The sequence below is a fragment of the Symphalangus syndactylus genome, chromosome 7 (assembly GCF_028878055.3).
Source record: "Symphalangus syndactylus isolate Jambi chromosome 7, NHGRI_mSymSyn1-v2.1_pri, whole genome shotgun sequence".
NCBI lineage: Eukaryota > Metazoa > Chordata > Mammalia > Primates > Hylobatidae > Symphalangus > Symphalangus syndactylus.
The window spans coordinates 61,813,151-61,836,180 of NC_072429.2; the positions used below are offsets into that span (position 1 = coordinate 61,813,151).

The 23,030-nt window shown below is 38.1% G+C and overlaps 1 protein-coding gene across 8 annotated transcripts in view; it reads left to right on the forward strand.

Moving 5' to 3' along the window:
* Window positions 1–16,955, forward strand: part of TMEM68 (transmembrane protein 68) — a 37,457-nt gene extending 20,502 nt beyond the window's left edge. For 5 of the 8 annotated variants that reach the window (XM_055286382.2, XM_055286381.2, XM_063643306.1 and 2 more), the window contains 4 exons: window positions 3,513–3,706; window positions 9,515–9,575; window positions 12,091–12,230; window positions 15,497–16,955. In XM_055286382.2, the coding sequence (XP_055142357.1) occupies window positions 3,513–3,706; window positions 9,515–9,575; window positions 12,091–12,230; window positions 15,497–15,583 (482 nt within the window). In that variant the 3' untranslated portion in view covers window positions 15,584–16,955. The remainder of the gene's footprint in view (window positions 1–3,512; window positions 3,707–9,514; window positions 9,576–12,090; window positions 12,231–15,496) is intronic. The other 3 variants (XM_063643308.1, XM_055286386.2, XM_063643307.1) reach the window with 2 other exon arrangements.
* Window positions 16,956–23,030: the final 6,075 nt, after the last annotated feature.

The window sequence follows — 23,030 nt, forward strand, 5'->3', positions numbered from 1 at the left end:
ATTTATATTTATTTATTTATTTAGATATGGGGTCTTGCTATGTTGCCCAGGCTGATCTCAAATTCCTGGCCTCAAGTGATCCTCCCACTGTGGCCTTCAAAAGTTTTGGGATTACAAGTGCGAGCCACTGCACCCAGCCGTGAAGACTACATTTAAAAAATCTGTTTATAAAGGCCGTGTGTGTGTGTGTGTGTATATATATACACACACACATATATATGTATACATACACATATATACGTATATATATACGTATGTACATATATAGATATTTGAGACAGTCTTGCTCTGTCACCTGGGCTAGAATGCAGTGGCACAATCTTGGCTCATTGCAACCTCCGATTCTCGTGCCTCAGCCTCCCAAGTAGTTGGGATTGCAGGTACCCGCCACCACCCCTGGCTAATTTTTGTATTTTTAGTAGAGAAGGGTTTCACCATGTTGTCCAGGTTGGTCTCGAACTCCTGACCTCAGGTGATACACCTGCCTCGCTTTCCCAAAATGCTAGGATTATAGGTTGAGCCACCATGCCTAGCTGGCCGTGTGTGTGTGTGTGTGTGTGTGTGTGTGTGTGTGTGTACATATTTATTTATTTTGAGAAGGAATCTCTCTCTTGGTGTCCAGGCTGGAGTGCAATGGTGCGATCACGGCTCACTGCAACCTCTGCCTCTCAGGTTCAAGTGATTCTCTTGCCTCAGCCTCCCGAGTAGCTGGGATTACAGGCACCTGTCACCACACCTGGCTAATTTTGGTACTTTAGTAGAGATGGAGTTTCACCATGTTGGCCAGGCTGGTCTTGAACTCCTGACCTCAGGCGATCCACCCACCTTGGCCTCCCAAAGTACTGAGATTTACAGGCTTAAGCCACCCCGCCTAGCCGACCTTATATTTTTTTAAAAAAACATTAATTAACCAAATGGTTTAGAGTTTTTCAAAAATCATTCTTGAGTAACCTCGTTGACATTAAATGTTATTTTCTTCTGTCACTGAATCACCAGAAACAAGCCAAGAAAGTTGTTAGTATGTTCTCTGGAATAAAAGCAAAAGCTGACACATCAACCAGACAAACACAACCAAACAGTGAATTAAGTAATGTTCTACTTCAGTGCCTATAAATAGTTAATGCTTTGGGTATCCATGTGTCACTAAAAAGCCATTTGTACTTTGTGTATAAACATGTTGTTTATGGCTATGTTTTCTGTTAAAAAGTAACATGATCACTGTAGTAGATTTGGAAACTAAACAGAACATCATTATAATCTTACCATCTTAACATAATGTTATCATTTTGATTTATTTTACTTCATTGTTTTTACTTACAGTCACATAGGCAAACAGTTTTGTGGGTTTTTTTTTTTTAAGATTCAATGTTAGCATTAACATTTTTACCATGTTTTATAAGAAAAAGGTTTAGTGTATGACTAGAACATTTACTTAACTGTTTTTCTCTTATGGAGCATTAGGTTGCTTCTACTTTTTTCATTTTTAGGAATAATAAAATGTGAATATTTTTAGCATTTGCCTTTTTCAAAAAATTTCCCTCTTTATGATCTTTTTAATATTTTGACGCTAATTTACCTTAAGTCTTTCTTTGCTTTCTGAAGGAATAAAATCATTACAATTCTCAGCACAAGAGAGATTTTAGGGTGGGTGCCGTGGCTCACACCTGTAATTCCAGCAGTTTGTGAGGCTGAGGCAGGAGGATTGCTGGAGCTCAAAAGGTTGAAACCAGCCTGGGCAACATAGCAAGACCTCGTCTCTACTAAAAATAAAAATAAAAAAAAATCAGCTAGACATGGTGGCATAGTGCCTGGAGTCCCAGCTACTTGGGAGGCTGAGTGAGAGGATCGCTTGAGCCCGGTAGAGCAAGGCTGTAGTGAGCTACTATTGTGCCCCTGCATTCCAGCCTGGGTGACAGAGCAAGGCCCTGTTTCCAAAAAAAAAAAAAAAAAGATTTTGTGTTTTATCTTATGTATGAATCCCCCCCTGTTCATTCATTCATTATGAGAATGCATCTAGTTGAATCAGTGAACATTTAATATAATGTGGGATGACAATTATTTTATTTTACTTTTTTTTAGACAGTCTCGCTCTGTTGCCCAGGCTGGAGTGCAATGGCTTGATCTTGGCTCACTGCAACCTCCGCCTCATGGATTAAAGCAATTCTCCCTGTGTCAGGCTCCCGAGTAGCTGGGATTACAAGTGTGCGCCACTATGCCTGGCTAATTTTTGTATTTTTAGTAGAGATGGAGTTTTGCCATGTTGGCCAGGCTGGTCTCAAACTCCTGACCTCAGGTGATCCGCCCGCCTCATCCTCCCAAAGTGCTGGGATTACAGGCATGACCCACTACACCCGGTTTGGCAATTATTTTAATCTTAATGCTATTTATAAACTTGCCTCAGATCTTTAAACTAATGGGAAGTTTGGTTAGTCTGCGTAGTGTTTTTTGTTTTTTTTCTTTGAGACAGAGTCTTGCTCTGTTGCCCAGGCTGCAGTGCAGTGGTTCGATCTTGGCTCACTGCAACCTCCATCTTCTAGGTTGAAGCAATTCTCCTGCCTGAGCCTCCTGAGTAGCTGGATTACAGGCACATGCCACCATGCCAGGCTGATTTTTTGTATTTTTAGTAGAGACAGGGTTTCACCACATTGGCCAGGCTGGTCTTGAACTCTTGACCACAAATGATCTGCCTGCCTCTGTCTCCCAGGGTGCTGTTATTTTACAGGCATGAGCCACCATGCCTGACCAGTCTGCGTAGTTTTTAACATCAAATGCATCCCTACATTTCCCATTCTCAGGGAATAATGTATACTAACATCAGTCTTCAGAAGTTCCAGTATGGGATTTGATTAAAATATTTAATTACTAACAGGATTATTTCTTTCATCTATAAATAGTTTTAATTTGAAAAGCTGTATAATATTAAGACTTGGAATTAGCTGCTCTTGAGTCTAGCACTCTCACTTTATTAAAATCTCTTAATGATGTTTGCTATTATTTTAAAAATTTAATTACAGAATTAGCATTATCTAACTTTTAATTTAAATAGTTTTGATCGTGGTCTTGCCAGTTTTGGAAGAGCTAAGCATAGTTTGATTCACATTCTCCTGAGTGATTCCCTTTTAGGGTTAACGGAAGATTAGATTTCTGATTGCTGATGGGATATCGTTTCTGAATCCCATCAGAATCCCATCTCTGGAATCTCTGCCCTGCCACTTCTTAGATGTGTGACTTTGAGCAAGCTATTATTCTGTAAGCCCAAGTTTTCTCATTTGTAAAGTGGGGAGAAGAATACCTGTTTGTCAAGATTGTTGTGAGTTTTACCTAAGAATTTGAGCCAGAGAAACTTAATATCAAGCTTAAGTTAAACTTTAGAGTTTTTGTTGATTTTAAAAAGTAAAAAAGTTTACTGATTTAAGTATAACTAGTACACTATGTAGTTTGTGAAGATTTTTCTCTTGAAGAATTAAACAAGAAATACTTATGTTGTATCTTCACACTCATGTTTCTTACAGGGTTTAGTTTATTACTGGATGTGTTTTGTGCTCTACATGGACCAAGAGAAAAATGTGTTGAAATTCTGAGGAGTGGCCACTTGTTAGCTATCTCACCAGGTGGAGTTCGAGAAGCCTTAATTAGTGATGAAACTTACAACATCATATGGGGTCATCGCAAAGGCTTCGCTCAGGTTGCAATTGATGCAAAAGTGGTGAGTTGTATAAAATTAATTATTGCAGTAAAGCTTAGTCAAATTTAAAATAAATGGTTAAGTAATGAGCCAAAGTGTATAAGAACTTAGACACTTCCACTGCAATACCTTAAAAATTAGTATATAGGCCAAGTGTGGTAGCTCTCGCCTGTAATCTCAGCACTTTGGGAGGCCAAGGTGGGCAGATCACGAGGTCAGGAGTTTGAGACCAGCCTGGCTAACATGATGGAACCCCATCTGTACTAAAAATACAAAAATTAGCCGGACATGGTGGTGCACGCCTGTAATCCCAGCTACTCGGGAGACTGAGGCAGGAGAATTGCGTGAACCCAGGAGGTGGTGGTTGCAGCGAGCTGAGATCACACCACTGCGCTCCAGCCTGGGTGACAGAGTGAGACTCTGTCTCAAAAAAAAAAAAAAAAAGACTGGAGAATTTGAATGTCATTTTGTTCTTTTATTTTGCCTTTGGAAAGTATTTCTCAGCCTTTTGGTCTCCATATTGTACTTTAGCCTATGAAACACTTATCTATTACCTATGGAAAGTTTCTCCTTCGTTTTCTGTTTATTTTAATTTTGATTGTCAGGAAAAGAAATTATGTTTGATAGAGTGTTGTTCCTTTTCCAGGCCAGTTGGAGAATATTGTCAGTAACTTAGTTTTTTAGTTGTATAGAAAATGAATTATGGCACATTTTACTTATTTCCCAAAGTCTTAAGCACTGACATAGAAAACAAAAACCTATACTATATAAATAATGTAGAATACAAAAGGATATATGCAGTTATACAAAAATTAAGAATAATCAATATAATGTATATGAAAACAATGATAAAAGCTAAAATCCTAATCAAAGATGGTTCAGCTTTCAAGTTTATATTTTGAAAGAATTGTTTCTTCAAAAGTTTAAGATAAAGATGACAAAAATAGATTTAAAATCACATAAATATGCCATGGGATTCCAATTCCTCATTCTTAAGTTTACATTTTCAGCAACATTTTGCTTGGAAGAAGACCTGAAAGAGATAAACGATATAGAGAAAAGAACTCTTTCTAATCCTAGAGTTTCCAGATAATTAATTTAAATAATCTAGATAACTTAATTGAGATTTTTATATAAAACTTCAGAAAGTTTAAGAAATACCTTTTTATAAGTTTAAAAACAAACAGAAATCTTACGAGTTTGATAAATATTGTGCCACCCCAATATCTCATAGCACTTTTAAACACTTTATCTTGTACTCCTATTCAGTAAGGAGGTGATGCATATAATTATTCCAATGTTGCAGATGAGGAGATTCAGGCACAGAGAGATGGAGGGATGGAAGGGATCTGTTCATTCAGCAAGGCAGCAGCAGAGCAGAGCACACAGTTCAGAACTCGAGGCAACCGGTACTGTTGCCATTCCTGACTACATTGCACAGTGAGTCTGCTGACGTCCGAGACTGAAGGGGCTTCCCAGATACGTGAGGGAAATCTTTCAGTTATATATATATATATATATATATATATAGTTGTAAGTGGCACAAGTATCCCCTCTGGAAAATCCCTTAATAGACCTCACAAAATTATAAGCTGTGAACAAAATTTAAGGCTATTGTTACAGGATTAACCACATTTAAATTGTAACATAGTAATAGAAATTAAAGGGTAAAAAGCTTGATTGTCAAGGCAAGTTCACAAAATATTGGTAGAAGATATTAAGGTTTATTTGAAAGTGACAGACTTTTTGATATAATACAAATCACCCTGGTTTGTGAATTCTTGAGACTTATGACTTTGGTAAGAACTTTTAGGTAATTTCATGTCTAAATAAGTTCAGGAGATAACTAGTCCATTTACTTTAATTGTAAAATAAATAGCAGATTTAAAAGAAAATATTTTGTTTCAATAAAATTATACGAATTATCTCACTTTATCCATAAAAAACTTTGAGATAGAGATAATTATTATTTATCCCCATTTTATGCATGAAGAAAGTGAGGCTTAAACATGGTAAGTAACTTGTACAATGGCTCCCACATTTTTAGTGACAGAGTTAAGACGTCAAGACCCCAGTAATAGTTTTTAAAAATATACATTCTCAGCTGGATATGGGGGCTCATGCCTGTAATCCCAGCAGTTTTGGAGGCCAAGGCAGGAGGATCACTTGAGGCCAGGGGTTCAAGACCAGCCTGGGCAACATGGTGAAATACAATCTCTGCTAAAAGTACAAAAATTAGCTGGGCATGGTCTTAGCTACTCAGATGGCTGCGGTTGGAAGATGACTGGAGCCTGGGAGGCAGAGGTTGCAGTGAGCCGAGATCGTGCCATTGTGCTCCAGCCTGGGCGACAGACAGCAAGGCTCTGCCTCAAAAAAAAAAAAAAAAAAATTATACATATGTATTCTCTCTCTCTCCCTCCCTCTCTCCCTTGCAAACATGCATGCACACACATACATATAGACACACATTTATATATGTAAGCAATTGAATTCTAGGTTGCTGATGCAACTTCTTCATGTACAAAGTATGCATAAAAGAAGGAATGAAGGCTGAGGTGGGCAGATCACTTGAGGTTAGGAGATCCAGACCAGCCTGGCCAACATCGTCAAACTCTGTCTTTACTAAAAACACACAAAAAAGTTAGTCGGGTGTGGTGGCGCATGCCTGTAATCCCAGCTACATGGGAGGCTGAGGCAGAGGAATCGCTTAAAAACCCAGGATGCGGAGGTTACAGTGAGCCTAGATCGTGCCACTGCACTCCAGCCTGTATGACAGAGCAAGACTCCATCTTAAATAAGAGGAATGAATAATTATATTGCAAGATCAATTTGGGATAAAGTAAGGCTTGTGGCTTTAAGGATGAAAGCTTGAGTGCCAATGTAGAAACCATATTCTGAGACTATAGTGAGGAATACTGAGCCTGCTAGGGTAAGCTTTCTTTTATTTAGTGAGCTCTAGAAATGTCCAGCTTCTGGAGAGGTAGCTATTTAAGGAATGATATTTCAACAGGAAAGTCTTTATAAATGCATACATCAATACAGAATTCTGGGATCATGCCAGTCAGTAGATATAAATCCAGCCATACTGGTTGGAAGTGGCAAATGGTATATGCATGAGCTGAAATATTTCTGTTTCTTCTTGGACATTTTAGGTTCTCAACTCTAAAGACATTTTATAACTATTTAAAACATTAGGATTTCAGCTATACTAATATTTTATTTTACAAAACTAGTAGTGATTTCCAGATAACAATCTGAACTTTTTACTGAAGAATTCAGTGTCTGAGTATTGTGGAAGCTACCAAAATAATAATAATAATAATTAAAGGCCAGGTATGGAGGCTCATGCCTGTAATCCCAGCACTTTGGGGGGCTGAGGCAAGAGGATCCCTTGAAGCCAGTTCAAGACTAGCCTGAGCAACAAAGCAAGACCCCATCTCTACAAAAACAAGCAAATAAACTATATTTACTTATATGCATAAACAATTCAGTGTGTTTTATGTTCTTTATCTTCTTGTGTTTTAGCTTTCTAACTCCATCAAATTTTAATTTCTTCATTTGACTGCTCTTTTTTACTTTTAATTTTTTTGAGACGGAGTCTTGCTCTGTCACGCAGGCTGGAGTGCAGTGGCATGATCTCTGCTCACTGCAGCCTCCACCTCCCAGGTTCAGGTGATTCTCCTGCCTCAGCCTCCCGAGTAGGTGGGATTGTAGACGCTGGCCACCACGCCTGGCTGATTTTTGTATTTTTAATAGACATGGGGTTTCACCGTGTTGGCCAGGCTGGTGTCGAACTCCTGACCTCAAGTGATCTGCCTGCCTTGGCCTCCCAAAGTGCTGGGATTACAGGCATGAGCCACCATGCCCGGCCCTGACTGCTTTTCTTCACCTAACTTCTCCCCTTTTCCTAACTGGTTCTGAGATTGCTGCTGTCTATTTCTGACTTTTGTATTCAGAGAATACAAATTAATTCATTTAGAAGCATTGTCTCTTTGCTCTGTTTACTCACTCTTTGTTTAATTTCTCCATCTCACTTTCTGTTAGCACCTAGTGGATTCCAGGCACAGTTCTAGGTGCTATACAACAGTGAACAAAACAGTGTCCTTGCAGTGTATTAGGCATCTTCCTTCTGGCGAGAGGAGAGATATAACAAATGATTGGTTAGTTATATGTGAAGTAGTAGGTTTTATGAAGGCTTTGCCTATAGTCTCTTTCCTTCAGTCCGCCGTATTTTACTGTTTTCCAAAGCTTAGTAGGAATAACTTTTAAGCTTATTTAAATATCTCACCTATTAAGCAGGTAATTTTGTATTAGGCATTTACTCATGGTTGACTGTAAGTAATGTAATACTCCCCCAACCAAAATTTTATCTATTCTGAAACATCATTTAATTCAGTATATTATGTATATTTTTAAGTGTTTCATTCGATTTTTTATCTACTTCAGTATTCACAGTGGCACAACCTCTTTACGTATCAATACTTCATTATTTTATATGTATTTAAGGTCTTCATTATTAAATATACTGAATCATTGACATTTTTGGAAAATAAAAATCATGAACTTATTAGCAGAAATTCTCTAAAATCAAACAATTATGGAGAATTCTTTTTTTTTTTTTTTTTTTTTTGAGACAGTGTCTCGCTCTATTGCCCTTATTGGAGTGCAGTGGTGTGATCTTGGTTCACTGCAACCTCTGCCTCCTGGTCTTAAGCAATCCTCCCACCTCAGCCTCCCAGGTAACTGAGACTACAGGCACGTACCACCACAGCCGGATAATTTTTACATTTTTTTGTAGAGACAGAGTTTTGCCATGTTGCCCAGGCTGGTGTTGAACTCCTGGGCTCAAGTGATCCACCTGTCCTGGCCTCCCAAAGTGCTGGGATTACAGGCACAAGCCACTGCACCTGGCCAAATTATTTAATATATGTGCTTTTCCTTTTTGTCTGTGTGGTTGAGTCTTATAGTTACTTTTCATTGATGTTGAGTATTTTAGATTTAATAGACTCACAAAAAATTTTACCAATTCCACGACAGCATCTTGCCAAAACTTGCCATTTAAATATACATAAATTTCCCTTTGGAGCCAGGTGCAGTGACTCACGCCTGTAATCCTAACACTTTGGGAAACCAAGGTAGGAGGATTGCTTGAACCTGGGAGGTTGAGACTGCAGTGAGCCATGATCATGCCACTGCAATCCAGCCTGAGCCACAGAGTGAGACTCTGTCCCCAACCCCCCCCCCCGAAAAATTACCCTTAGAATCCCTGCTTGCAACTTTTCTCCAGTGAGCGTACTATTCAATAGCCCACTAAAGACAATTGCGTTTACCACATTCATTTTATTTAGTGAAATTAATGATTACTGTAATCTCTATTTTGAGTTTCAAGGTTTTATGTGGAATGTTAGGAAAATTGGTCAATGAAATATTATATATTACCACTGGAGGGTAGTGTTTCCAATTTCTATTTTTACAAATGATCAAGTTGAATTTAGTTGATAAACTAATCATGCGTGCTTTTATTTTAAAAATATTTTATTTTCATAATATCAAACAGGCCCTCAAAGTTTGCATAATCACTTTGTGATCCCCTCACACCCCCATGCTAATGAATTTGTACTCCTTTTCTCTTTCTCCCATGCCGATACTAACCAGACCCGACCCTGCTTAGCTTCTGGGATCAGACGAGATTGGGCATGTTCAGGGTGGCATGGCAATAGGTGCCTTTTCTCTTTCTTAAAAAAAAAAAAGTTTGCATTAGTTACTCTAATGGAGACATTGAATGGATTAATTTATTTACTTTTTAATTCAAATTCTCCTTTTCTTTAGCCCATTATTCCTATGTTTACACAAAATATCCGAGAAGGATTTAGATCACTTGGAGGAACAAGTAAGTTCTGATTTGTATGGTTTTAAATTACAATGTAATTTTTAAAATATTTGGGCTGTTGAACCCTACAAGGAAACCTTTTGAATTGTTATCTTTAGAAAATGGATATACTATTTAGACGTTTTTCTGTTTAAAGTCCAAATCATAACCAGTTCTAAGTAATGACCGTTCTTAATGCTGTATTTCTGTTGAGAGTATCATACACAAACTGAAATTCTTCCAATGGGCTTTTAAAAACTTCACAGTGGATTAGCTAGTTTATTGTTTTAAACCATGGTGACAAGGTTTAGAATACGTTTACAAACTATCCCAACAATCTTTTTAACTCACCCCAGAAGTTACAGCTTTAAAAATGGATGACAATATGATATTGAACTAAGATTAACTACCTAAGGAAATCGCATTTGCTTTGGTTTATTTGTCACTTCTTGTTGCTTTTAAAAATATTTTGTACTGGCCCGGAGCGGTGGCTTACGCCTGTAATCCCAGCACTTTGGGAGGCCGAGGTGGGTGGATCACGAGGTCAGGAGATCGAGACCATCCTGGCTAACATGGTGAACCCCCGTCTCTACTAAAAATACAAACAAAATTAGCCAGGCGTGGTGGCAGGCACCTGTAGCCCTAGCTACTTGGGAGGCTGAGGCAGGAGAATGGCATGAACCAGGGAGGAGGAGCTTGCAGTGAGCCGAGATCGCGCCACTGCACTCCAGCCTGGGCGACAGAGCGAGACTCCGTCTCAAAAAAAAAAAAAAATATTTTGTACCATAATACATTTACACTGGAAAGTTCTTTTTACCTATCCTTTATTTATAGATTTAAAAAATCAGATTTTAATGTAATTATAGCAATGTTAATGATTAGGTGTGCTTTTTCTTTGCAATACCTGTTTCTTATTTTGAAGTATTCAGCTTGTTATTGTACCCTATGGTTTGCGTATTATATTTAATTGATTATATTACATATTCCTAGCATTATTTGTTTTGTTTTGTTTTTTATCCTAGCACTATTATTGTTAGTGTTCCTATCTACTTACAAGTCCCCTTCTGAAGAGCTTTAAACTGCCCTTGTTTCTTTTATGTATAACATTGCTATTTTGTTGGTACTGCATTGTTTTTTAAGTCTTATTTTTTTCCCTTTTTATCAGATTTAAAGTGGAAGGGAAGAGTGATGAGATCTTTAACTTTTGTTGTGGATTTATTTCTTCTATTTGTTTATTTATTTACTTTTTTTTTTTTTTTTTGAGACAGAGTCTCTCTCTATTGCCCAGGCTGGAGTGTGGTGGCATGATCTTGGCTCACTGCAGCCTCTACCTCTCAGCTTCAAATGATTCTCCCACCTCAGCCTCCAGAGTAGCTGGGACTACAGGCATGTGCCAGCATGCCTGGCTAATTTTTGTATTTTTAGCAGAGACAAGGTTTTGCTGTGTTGGCCAGGCTGGTCTCGAACTCCTGAACTCAGGTGATCCACCCCCCTTGGTCTTCCAGAGTGTTGGGATTACAGGCGTGAGTAACTGTGCCCAGCCTATTTCTTCTAATTTTTTCTTGGCTCATTTATTTAGAATTCAGTGGCAAATCAGAAATTATTCCAGAAGTTTTGTTTATTCATTTTGCCTGTGCTTTTTTTTTTTTTTTTTTTACTTTTTTTACTTTAAAGTTGAATATTCCAAAAATAGTATCTAGTGATTTTGTGTATGTGTGTGTGTGTGTGTGACCTGTAGGTTAGGGTGTATTCTGTGTTTTGATGTGTAAGCAATACTTTTAACTTTTGGTACAATCCATGACTGTGTGTTCCATGTGGCCTGCCTGTTTTGGATTCCTTTGATGATATTTTAGATGTTTTTTAAAATTTAGTCTGTCAGTTTATTTTTACATTATTACCACTTTTATTTTATTCTGGTAAATTTCATATTTGGTCATTAGTATTAGTAGTTATTTGCTTTGATGTGTTTTTCCTAATTCATAATAATATTTTGTCTTTACCTAGTTTATTTGGCATTATAGTCTCATATTTACATAAATTTATTCTTCCTTTTTTTGGTCTTTTATTTATCTAAGTTACTTATTTGTGAGACTCTAGACTTTTTCACCTCTAGTAGTTTGGTAGCAGTTTAGCGTTTGTTTTGCAATAATAGTAACTTGTTTGCCTTTTAAAATTACTGTATTTTTATTTTTATTTATTCATTGTTTACTTATTTTTGTTAAATTCCTGTGGTTTAAAAGCTCATTTAAAAAAATAATAAACTTTTTTGGGGGGCATTTTTAGGTTTATAGAAAGTACAGAGAGTTCTCATAAATCTTCTCACCACCCCCTAGTTTCTCCTATTATTAATATCTTGCATTGGTGTGATATATTTGTTATAATTGATGAAAAGCTCTTCTTTTTAAAAAATTGTATTAATTGCCAAGAAGTGATATTTTTTGCCACCTTCCTGTAAGTCCTGCATAATTAATTTGGAAGTTTACAATTATATGGTCAGAATACTTAAGTTAAAATGATTGTGTTTACTCTAAAACAGGGTTATTTAGGTGGCTTTATGAAAAATTCCGCTATCCATTTGCTCCAATGTATGGAGGTTTTCCAGTGAAGTTACGGACCTATTTAGGTGACCCCATTCCATATGACCCACAGATAACAGCGGAAGAATTAGCTGAAAAGGTAAGTTGCTTTTTCTTTTTTAGTTTTAGGACAGATTTTTATTTTCAATTATTATATTTTGAATGTCATTGATTTATTTTTATATTCTACAAGCATGTCTAGGTCAGTGGCTCTCAACCAGAGGTGATTGTACCCCCTAGGGAACATTTGCTAATCCCTGGAGACTTATTGTCACTACAGGCAGGAGTTGGGGGCGTGAGGGGAGTGCTCCAGACATTTAGTGGGTGGCGGCCAGTGATAGAATTTATGGTAACCTGTAGGATAGGAATATATTTCTATGCATAGGTTTTTGGAAATATTGGACTGGAGTTTGGGAGAAAGTCAGAATTGATGATGGAGATTTCAGTCATTTGCACTGAGACAGTTACTTAAGCCATGAGCTTTACAAGGCAGGTGAGAAAGAAAGAAAAGTGCTGAGAACAGACTGCAGGAGATGTAGCACTGAAGGAGAAGGCCAAGGAAGAAGTGCCAGAGCTGACTGAAAGAGAACTGGCAGAGAGGTAAGAGAACAAGTAAATTTGTGTGACAGAAGTCAGCAGGTGAGGTTTTAGTAAAAAATGGGAATGGTCAGTAATACTAGTTTTTCAAAGAGATGAAGGAGGATGGAGAGGAGAAAAGCCTGCCTGCCTTGTAATTATACTTTCAGAGAGTATAAAACTACAAAAAAAAAAAAACAAAACCCTACAAATGTCATGTTCTCCTTTTTTTCCTTTTTTACCCCATTCTTGTTAAATGCAATAAATGTCATGTTAACTGAATCACTTAGAAAATGGGATGAATGGGCCATGCTTGGTGGCTCACACTTGTAATCCGAGCACCTTGGGAGGCTGAGGTGGGAGGATATCATGAATCCAGGAGGTCAAGGTTACAGTGAACTATGATTGTGCCACTGCACTCCAGCCTGGGCAACAGAGTGAGACACTGTCTCTCAAAAAATAAAATGGGATGATTATATTTTGATTATGACTTCTATATAGTCTTTGGTATATATATAGTCTGATTTATTTTTTAAAATATAAATTATGGTAAAAACATATTATGGTAAAACATATGGTAAACAGATAATATGGTAAAACATAGTAAAACAAATTATGGTAAAAACACATACATGTACTATCTTAACCATTTTTAAGCATACAGTTCAGTACTGTTAAGTACATTCACATTATTGAGCAATAGGTCTCTAGAATTTTTTCATCTTGCAAAATGGACTATACCTGTTGAACACCAACTTCCCACTTCCCCTTCCTCCAGCTCCTAGCAACCACCATTTTACTTTTCTAAGACTTTGACCACTTTAGATACCTCATATGAGTGAAATCATACGGTGTTTGTCTTTTTGTCATTGACTTATTTCAGTTAACGTAATGTCCTCAAGGTTCATCTATGTTGTATCACATGATAGGATTTCCCTCTTTTCTTTCTTTCGTTTTTGAGACAGTCTTACTCTGTAACCCTGGCTGCAGTGCAGTGGTGCAGTCTCCACTCAATGCAACCTCCATCTCCCGGATTCAAGTGATTCTCGTACCTCAGCCTCCCAAATAGCTGGAATTACAGGCGCGCACCACCAGTTTATACTTTTTTACTTGGTACAAGTCTATACTTTTTTTATATACTCAAAGTCTGTGCTTTTTTACTTGGTATTTAACTCCCTTCATGATTTAATTGAAATTAATTTTAAAGCCTTACCTTACCCAGCTTTTGAACACCTGAAACTCCAGCAAAACTGGCTAACTCGCCATTCCTTACACAGTGGGTTTCCTGGACTCTTTTCTTCTCATGCTCCTTCCTTTACCATTATTGGAATATTATGGGTCCTTGGAGACCCACACCAAACAGTACCCTGTTCATGTGTCCTCCCCTGCTCACTGCCTACCCAGTGGGCTCTCAGGTCTGAACTTCTGAACACTTTCTTTTCACACTTCAGATGATACTCATCACTAATGATCTCACATTTTAGTTACTTTATACTTGATTCTTCCTTTTAAGTTATAAGCTCCTCGAGATTAGAGACTTGTTTCACTAATATTATAATTTCCAAAGCATCTAATATTTTTTGAATGAATCAATAAAATTCTAGAATACACTTAATACACATCACGGAACACAAACTCTGGCAGTCACTATGTTAAGTACCTGAAGATGTCCCTTCAGTTTCATTTAATCCTTATAACTGTATGAAGTAGTTCTCATTTTACAGGTATGAAAACTGTGGTTTAGAGAGGTGTTTTTTGTTTTGTTTTGTTTTGTTTTGAGATGGAGTTTCACTCTTGTTGCCCAGGCTAGAGTGCAATGGTGCGATCTTGGCTCACTGCAACCTTCGCCTCCTGTGTTCAAGCGATTCTTCTGCCTCAGCCTCCCAAGTAGCTGGGATTACAGGCATGTGCCACCACACCTGCTAATTTTGTATTTTTAGTAGAGACGGGGTTTCACCATGTTGGTCAGGCTGCTCTCGAACTACTGATCTCAAGTGATCCACCCACCTCAGCCTCCTAAAGTGCTGGGATTACAGGTGTGAGCCACCATACCCAGCCAAAGGGGCGTATTTTTATAATACATCTTTGGCCTAGTGTTTATTTTCTTTAAAGGTTAAAGTCTAAAAAAGGAAGTATATATGTATGTAAATACATAGTTCATGATGACTCATGCCTGTAATCCCAGCACTTTGGGAGGCCAAGGCAGCAGGATCCCTTGAGTCCAGGAGTTCAAGACCAGCCTGAGCAACACAGTGAGACCCTGATATAATTGTTTAGTATGTATGGTGATAAAAGAAAATATACATTAGAGTTTACTAATAGCTGGAAAGGACTAAGTCTTCCATTTGTCTACTCGAAATTTTTCTACTTTTTTTCCTCTTTAAGTTCCCTTTAGTGTTTATCATGTGCAAGGTGTTGCTGTGCTTAATGCTGGAGAAATACTAAGATGTATCTTAAGGAGCTTACAGTCTGGTATAGAAAATAGACACGTGGACAACAACTATAACTGAAGGCTTAATAAAATAAATATAAGAAATATGCTGCAGCCAGGCACAGTGGCCCATGCCTGTAATCCCAGCACATTGGAAGGCCAAGGTGGGAGAATTGCTTGAGCCCAGGAGTTCGAGAACAGCCTGGGAAACATAGTGAAACCCCATCTCTATAAAAAAGAAAAATATATAAGCTTCAGGTATACTGAGAAGGAAATCATTAATTCTGAGGGGTGATGGGAGTTAAATCAATCTATATTAAGATTTACTAACAATAGCTTTTCTTTTGTTTTCTTAATAGACGAAGAATGCTGTTCAAGCTTTGATTGACAAGCACCAAAGAATACCAGGAAACATTATGAGTGCTTTGTTAGAACGTTTTCATTGATAACAAAGGGTCAACTAGAAGATGATTTAATACATTTATATTAAATGTTTGTATCTAAGGTACTGTCTTCTGAATTTTGTAGGTCCTATAATTAGTATTTTTTAAAAAATCATGTTAATAAGCATCTTTCATAGAATTCATTTGTTTAAAATGGTCAATTTTGTTTTTGCAGTTGTGTCAAATACTAACAAATTACACACCTAATAATTCAGAAAAAGATGTTTGATTTGTAAATTCCTAACAATGTATGCTAAACATATAGATTCTTAAGTTTATTAATAACAGGGTTTAGGTTAAACAAACATTCCTGGATAATGCATTAAATTTCTGTATCTGTCACCCTGAGCTGATTTTGAGAGATGGTATAAGCTAGGGGTTAGTATAGTTGTTTAAGTTAGAAAAAACATGCTGTTGTCTGCCCCTCATTCCTTTCATGACCTTGGGCAAGTCACATAATGTTTTTGTGCCTCAACAGTTCACTTTTTAAAAACATGATCGTATGGTGAATGATATTATTTTGTTATTTATATTTGCTGTGATTGATAACTGTTGAACCAAAATAATAAAATAATTAATTTAAACAATGTCAAAATCCTTTAGCAGTTATGTATATATTTTCTCCATTGTGTCTTTAAATTATGTCATGTCCAGTTGCCAAGCACAATGAAAAAGATGTATTATTTTTTAAATTGAACAAAAAATTAGGAAAAATAAAATTTCTAATTATTATTTTTAGTATGATATTTTTAACAAGAGTCTATAGGCAAACAATATAGGGTGTGCTGTGCATTGTCAGCCCTATACTATGGTCTTAATAATGCCAGCTTAAAAATCACTGTTGTGCTCTGCATTTCATGTGTTAGAAGCTGATTCTAGGCTGAGGAAAGCAAGAGTTCTCTACTTTTGCTCAATATTGAGGCTTACCCAGTTTGACTCTGCAGCCAATGAAGTGGTTTATTGCTTCAATAAAAATATACTTGAATGATGAATCTATTTATGTTTTGTTTTGTTTTTATTTAAAGATGGGGTTTTGCCATGTTGGCCAGGCTGGTCTTGAACTCCTGACCTCAGGTGATCCACCCACCTCAGCCTCCCAACTTGCTGGGATTACAGGCGTGAACCACTATGCCCAGCCTGAATGATGAATTTATGTGAACACAAAGCCCTCTGAAAAATTAATGATTTTCAATTTGTTGTCTTCTTGAAAACTGAATTTAAGTATTATTTAAACAGAAAAGTGTCAGAAATCAAATGCAGTATCTCCCACTTCCTTTTTTAAATGTTAAATTACTAGGGTTTTTGTATAGCTTTTTGTATTGTGTGTATTTATGATATGTGAAATGTACATAAAATTAAACAATGTGAAAATAAACCTGAGTTGCAGTTAATTTTCTTGTGAAATTACATGTGACATTTTAAAAATCTTTTTTTTTTTTTTTTTTTTCTGAGATGGTGTCTCGCTCTGTCTGTTGCCCAGGCTGGAGTGCAGTGGCGCCATCTTGGCTCACTGCAACGTCTGCCTCCCAGGTTCAAGCAATGCTCCTGCCTCAGCCTCCTGAGTAGCTGGGATTACATGAGTGCACCATCACACCTGGCTAATTTTTGTATTTTTAGTAGAGACACGGTTTTACCATGTTGGCCAGGCTGGTCTTGAACTGCTGACCTCGAGTGATCCACCCACCTGAGCCTCCCAAAGTGCTGGGATTACAGGTGTGAGCCACTGCGCCCACCCTAAATAATCATTTTAAATTGATTTTTTTTTGTACTCTTTACACATTTCTCACCTATAATCATATTCTTTGATCTAGCCACAATGAAGAAACTTCACTTTCTAGTGTAATAAATATGTTTTAATTTTGTGGTCAATGAGAAGTCAATTAATGATTACTTGCAGTTTCCTTCCCCCAGCAGTGAGCAGTGTTTGGTTCAAAATTGATGAAATATTTCAGATTGAATGAATAAATGATCATAAAATGAATGAGAAATTTGTTTTGGGTCAACTATTGAGTTTTAAAGACTGAAGTTAGCCGGGAGTGGTGTCATGAACCTGTAGTTCCAGCTACTTGGAAGGCTGAGGCGGGAGGATTGCTTGAGCCCAGGAGTTCGAGGCTGCAGTGGGTCGCAATTGTGCCACTGCACAGCATGAGTGATAGAGCAAGCCCCTGGTTCTGTTAATAAAGACTAAAGAAACAACAGCATTTATTGCTAATGTGGCAAAAGCTATTATTTTATAATTTTAAGTTTTACTGCTTTAATTAAAACCTTTTTTTAAAACCCTGATATTCAGACTAACATCAGTGCTTCACATCTTTATCTTTGCTATTTGAGTTTAATTCCCATTTATAAGAGTCAGAGAATATGACTAAATATAGAAATATGGCTGGGCATGATGGCACACACCTATAATCCCAGCACTTTGGGAGGATTGCTTGAGGCCAGGAGTTTGAGACCACCTGGAGAACATAACAAGACCCCTTATCAAATAAAATTTTTTTGTTTTTCAATTAAGCTGGGTTCAGTGGCTCACACCTGTCATCCTAACAATTTGGGAGGCTGAGGCAGCTGGGTCACTTGAACCCAGGAATTCAAGACCAGCCTAGGTGAAATCCTGTCTCTACAAGAAAACGCACAAAAATCAGGTGGGTATGGTAGTGCACACCTGCAGTTACAGCCACCTGGGAGGCTGAGGTGGAAGGTTGAGCCTGGAGAGGTCAGGGCTGCAGTGAGCCATGATTGTGCCACTGCACTCCAGCCTCAGCAACAGAATGACACCCTGTCTCCAAAAAAACAAATATAAGTAATGGGAAGAAGGTGTATTAGTTTTTTTTTTCATAATTTTTATTTCCCTTCTTATCACTTCTATTCGTGGGTCTTGACCCTTTTTTGAGGAGTGTTCACAGTCAGAACCTGATGCAAGCATGAAGAGCCTCTCTCCAGAAGCGTAAACATGGTACACTTATGGGAAGTTTTTCTTACTCATTTTTAAAAACCCTCCTTCTGAAACAATTTGAAGCTTACAGAAAAGTTGCAGTTATAGTGCAGAGTACTCCCATACACTCTTCACCCAGATTCACCAAGGTAACATGTCACATTTGTTTTATTCTTTTCACACTCCTGTTGCCCTCGCTGTCTCCACATATATATCTATACTTTTTCTCTTGGATCATCTGATAGTAAATTGCAAATACCATGCCCTTACTGTTACCTGGACTGTGAGATCATCCATTTACAGAACCACAAGACAATGATAAAAAAAAATCAGGAAAATCTTGATGGATATAATACTATTGTCTATAGACTGTATTTAAATTTCACCAGTTGTCTCAGTAATATAATTTATATCAATCTTTCTTCCTGATTTATCCAAGGAAGGATCACACATAGCATTTAGTTTTCCTATTTCTTTAGTCATCTTTAATCTGGAATGATTCCTCAGCCCTTCTTTGTCTTCAATGATAGTGACCTTTTTGGAGAGGGGGGACCATTTATTTTGCAGATAAGCCCTCATTTTGTCTTTGCCTCACATTTCATTATGAGTTGATTCAGACTATGCATTATTTTAGAAATACAAAGTATACTTACACAAAGCTAAATGTATAGCCTACTACACAAATAGGCTGTATGGTATAGCCTGTTGCTCCTAGCCTACAAACTTGTACAGCATGTGACTACTGAATACTGTAGACAATTGCAACACAATAGTATTTTGTGTATCTAAACACAGCTAAACATAGAAAAGGTACAGTAAAAATAAGGTATTATAATCTTATGGGACCATTGTTGACTGAAACGTTACTATGTAGCACATAACTGCATGTGGCTGTTCCTCATCAAACCTTAACTCCTTAACTTGTTTTAGCATCTTTTGAATTGATTCTTGTGTGAATAAATTATTACTAGGGGTTCAAGAGTGTGATTTTCTCATATCCTATATTTACTAGTTGGCATTCTTTTTTTTCTTTTTTCTTGAGACAGGGTGTCACTCTGCTGTGGGCAGTGGTGTGATCTCAGCTCACTGCAGCCTCCTGGGTTCAAGCAATTCTCATGTCTCAGCCTCCCAAGTAGCTGGGATTACAGGTGTGCGCCTGGCTAATTTTTGTATGTTTAGTAGAGATGAGGTTTTACCATGTCGGCCAGGCTGGTAGTAGTTGGCATTCTATAAGAAAGAGCATTCCAATTTCAGTATCGCACCCCCACCCCGCCCCCCGGCCTTTTAAAAATAATTTCAACTTTTAAATTCAGAGGGTACATGTGCAGGTTTGTTACATGGGTATATTGTGTGACTGCATGACTCTGAGGTTTAGGGTATGAATGATCTCATCCTAGTACCTAGGACCCAATAGATAGTATATCAGCCCTTAGCCTTTTTCCCTCTCCCCTGTAGTAGTCCCCAGTGTCTGTTGTTGTTTCCACTTTTATGTCCATACTCTTATTTTTTCTTTTTTTTTTTTTTTGAGGCAGGATCTCACTTGCCCAGGCTGGAGTGCAGTGGTGTGACCACAGCTCATTGCAGCCTCAACCTCCCCAGGCTCAGGTGATCTTCCCACCTCAGCCTCCCGAGTAGCTGGGACTACAGGCATGTGCTGACCCACCAGGCTAATTTTTGTATTTTTTATAGAGATGGGGTTTCATCATATTGCCCAGGCTGATCTCTAGCCCTTGGGCTCAAGTGATATGTCCCCCTTAGCCTCTCAAAGTGCTGGGATTACAACTGTGAGCCACTGTGCCTGGCCACCTGTATTTATTACAACATTTCTCACTTATTTATCACTTACAAGTATTTTCCCTCAAATATAGTTGGAGCATAATTCGTTGAGTCATTGGCCATTGGTGATTAAACTCAATCTGTAGCTCCTCTCCCTTCACCTGAGGTTGGGATGGGGATGGGGCTGAAACACACACACACACACACACACACACATATATACATGCCACATTTTGTTTATCTGTTGATGAATGTTTGGGGTGATTGGTGTACGAACATGTTTCTGAGTCTCTGCTTTTAATTCTTTTGGGTATATACCTAGAAGTGGGATTGCTGGCTCATATGGCAATTCCACATTTAAGTTTTTTTAGGAACCACCTGTAAACCAAAAATAAATTTCTGAGGCCCCTCAACCATCTGAATGGACCCCTCCTCTTGGCCAAGGGCATTTTAAAGTTAACCTGAAAAACTGGTTTCAGGCCATGATGGGAAGGGTGGGTCGGAGGTAACTCGTTATACCCTCCTCCATTTTGGAATTCAGGAACAGCCAACCAGCATTAACATCAACACAGATCTTAATCCAGATGAGAAACATTTACAACCTATTCTCTCTGAAGCCTGCTACTTGGAGGCTTTATCTACATGATAAAACCTTGGTCTGGCCGGGCGTGGTGGCTCACGCCTGTAATCCCAGCACTTTGGGAGGCTGAGGCAGGTGAATCACAAGGTCAGGAGATCGAGACCATCCTGGCTAACATGGTGAAACCCCGTCTCTACTAAAAAAATACAAAAAATTAGCTGGGCATGGTGGTGGGCGCCTGTAGTCCCAGCTACTTGGGAGGCTGAGGCAGGAATGGCGTGAACTTGGGAGGCGGAGCTTGCAGTGAGCTGAGATCGTGCCACTGCACTCCAGCCTGGGCGACAGAGTAAGACTCCATCTCAAAAAAAAAAACAAAAAAAAACCTTGGTCTCCACAACTTTTTATTGTAACAGAGACATTCCTTTCTATTGATAATAATTCTTTTAACAAATTGCCAATCAGAAAAATTAATAATCTACCTATGACCCCCCGATTCTGACTTCTAGTTGTCCTGACCTTCCAGATCAAATATATGTAAATCTTAACATGTATTGATTGATGTATTATGTCTCCCTAAAATGTATAAAAGCAAATTGTACCCCAACTGCCTTGAACATATGTCATCAGGACATCCTGAGGCTGTTCACGGGTGCATCCTTAACTTTGGCAAAATTAACTTTCTAAATTGATTGAGACCTGTCTCAGATACTTTTGTGTTCAAAAGAGCTCCTCTCTACCCTGAATACAAGGGACCCTGGTAGTTAGGCAGGAATATCATTGCCCGTATTCAACCTGAAGAATTCACAGAAGATGGATCTTTATCCCTCTACAATGCTTTAAGGGTCCCCTTTTAAAAGCTGGGGTGGGATATGTCAGAGGCATTCGAACCAGAGTGACTTCATCTTGAATAGGGGGTGGGTAAAATGAGGATCTGAGCTGCTGGGCTGCATTCCCAGGACGTTAAGCATTCTTAGCCACAGGATGAGATAGGTTGGCAGGACTGGTATCGCAAGATACAGACCACAAAGATCCTGCTGATAAAACAGAATATGGCAGAAAAGCTGCCACCAAAACCAAGATGGCAATGAAAGTGACCTCTGTTCATCCTCACTGCTCATTATACACTAATTATAATGCATTAACATGCTAAAAGACACTCCCACCAGCACCATAACAGTTCACAAATGCCATGGCAATGTCTGGAAGCTACCCATATGGTCTAAAAAGGGGAAGAACCCTCAGTTCCAAGAATCCTCCACCCCTTTCTGGAAAACTCATGAATAATTCACCCTTTGTTTAGCATATAACCAAGAAATAGCTACAACTATACTCAGTTGAGCAGCCCATGCTTCTGCTCTGTCTATGGAGTAGCCATTCTTTTGTTTCTGTACTTTCTTAATAAACTTGCTTTCACTTCACTCTATGGACTTGCCCCAAATTCTTTCTTGTGCAAGAACCAAGACCCCTCTTTTGGGGTCTGGATTGGAACCCATTTTTGTTAACAATTTTACTTCTTCTTTTCCAATTGGGTACATTTTCTTTCTTATGCTTGCCTCATCAGCTCTGACTAGAACTTCCTAGAATTTGTTGAATAGATGTGGTGAAGACACACATAATTAGTTTTACATGATTATTTTTTATTTACTTGTGTATTTATATTTTTATTTTCTTAGAACAGGCTCTTGCTCCATCATCCAGGCTGGGGACCAGTGGCTCAATTATAGCTCACTGCAGTCTTGAACTCCTGGCCTCAAGGGATCCTCCCATCTCATCTTTCTGAGTAGCCAGTACTATGGGCATGTGCCACCACATTTTTTTTTCGTTTATTTTTTAGGGTAATTCACTCCAGCTGTAGAGCTACCACATTTGCATAAATAATTTTTAAAAATTTATTTATTTATTTATTGTAGAGACAGAGTGTTGCTATATTGCCCAGGCTGATCTTGAACTCCTGGTCTCAGGCGATCCTCCTGCCTCAGCCTGCACAGGAATTACAGGCATGAGCCACCATGCTCAGCCTTACTTTTATGTTCAGAGATGATGCCTATTTGTGTGAATGTAACTAAAATAATAAGATGTGAGCCTATAAATCTCTTCCATATTGCACATATTAACGTCTACACATCAGGCTGGCTGTGGTATTAGGGTTATTTTGGTACTCT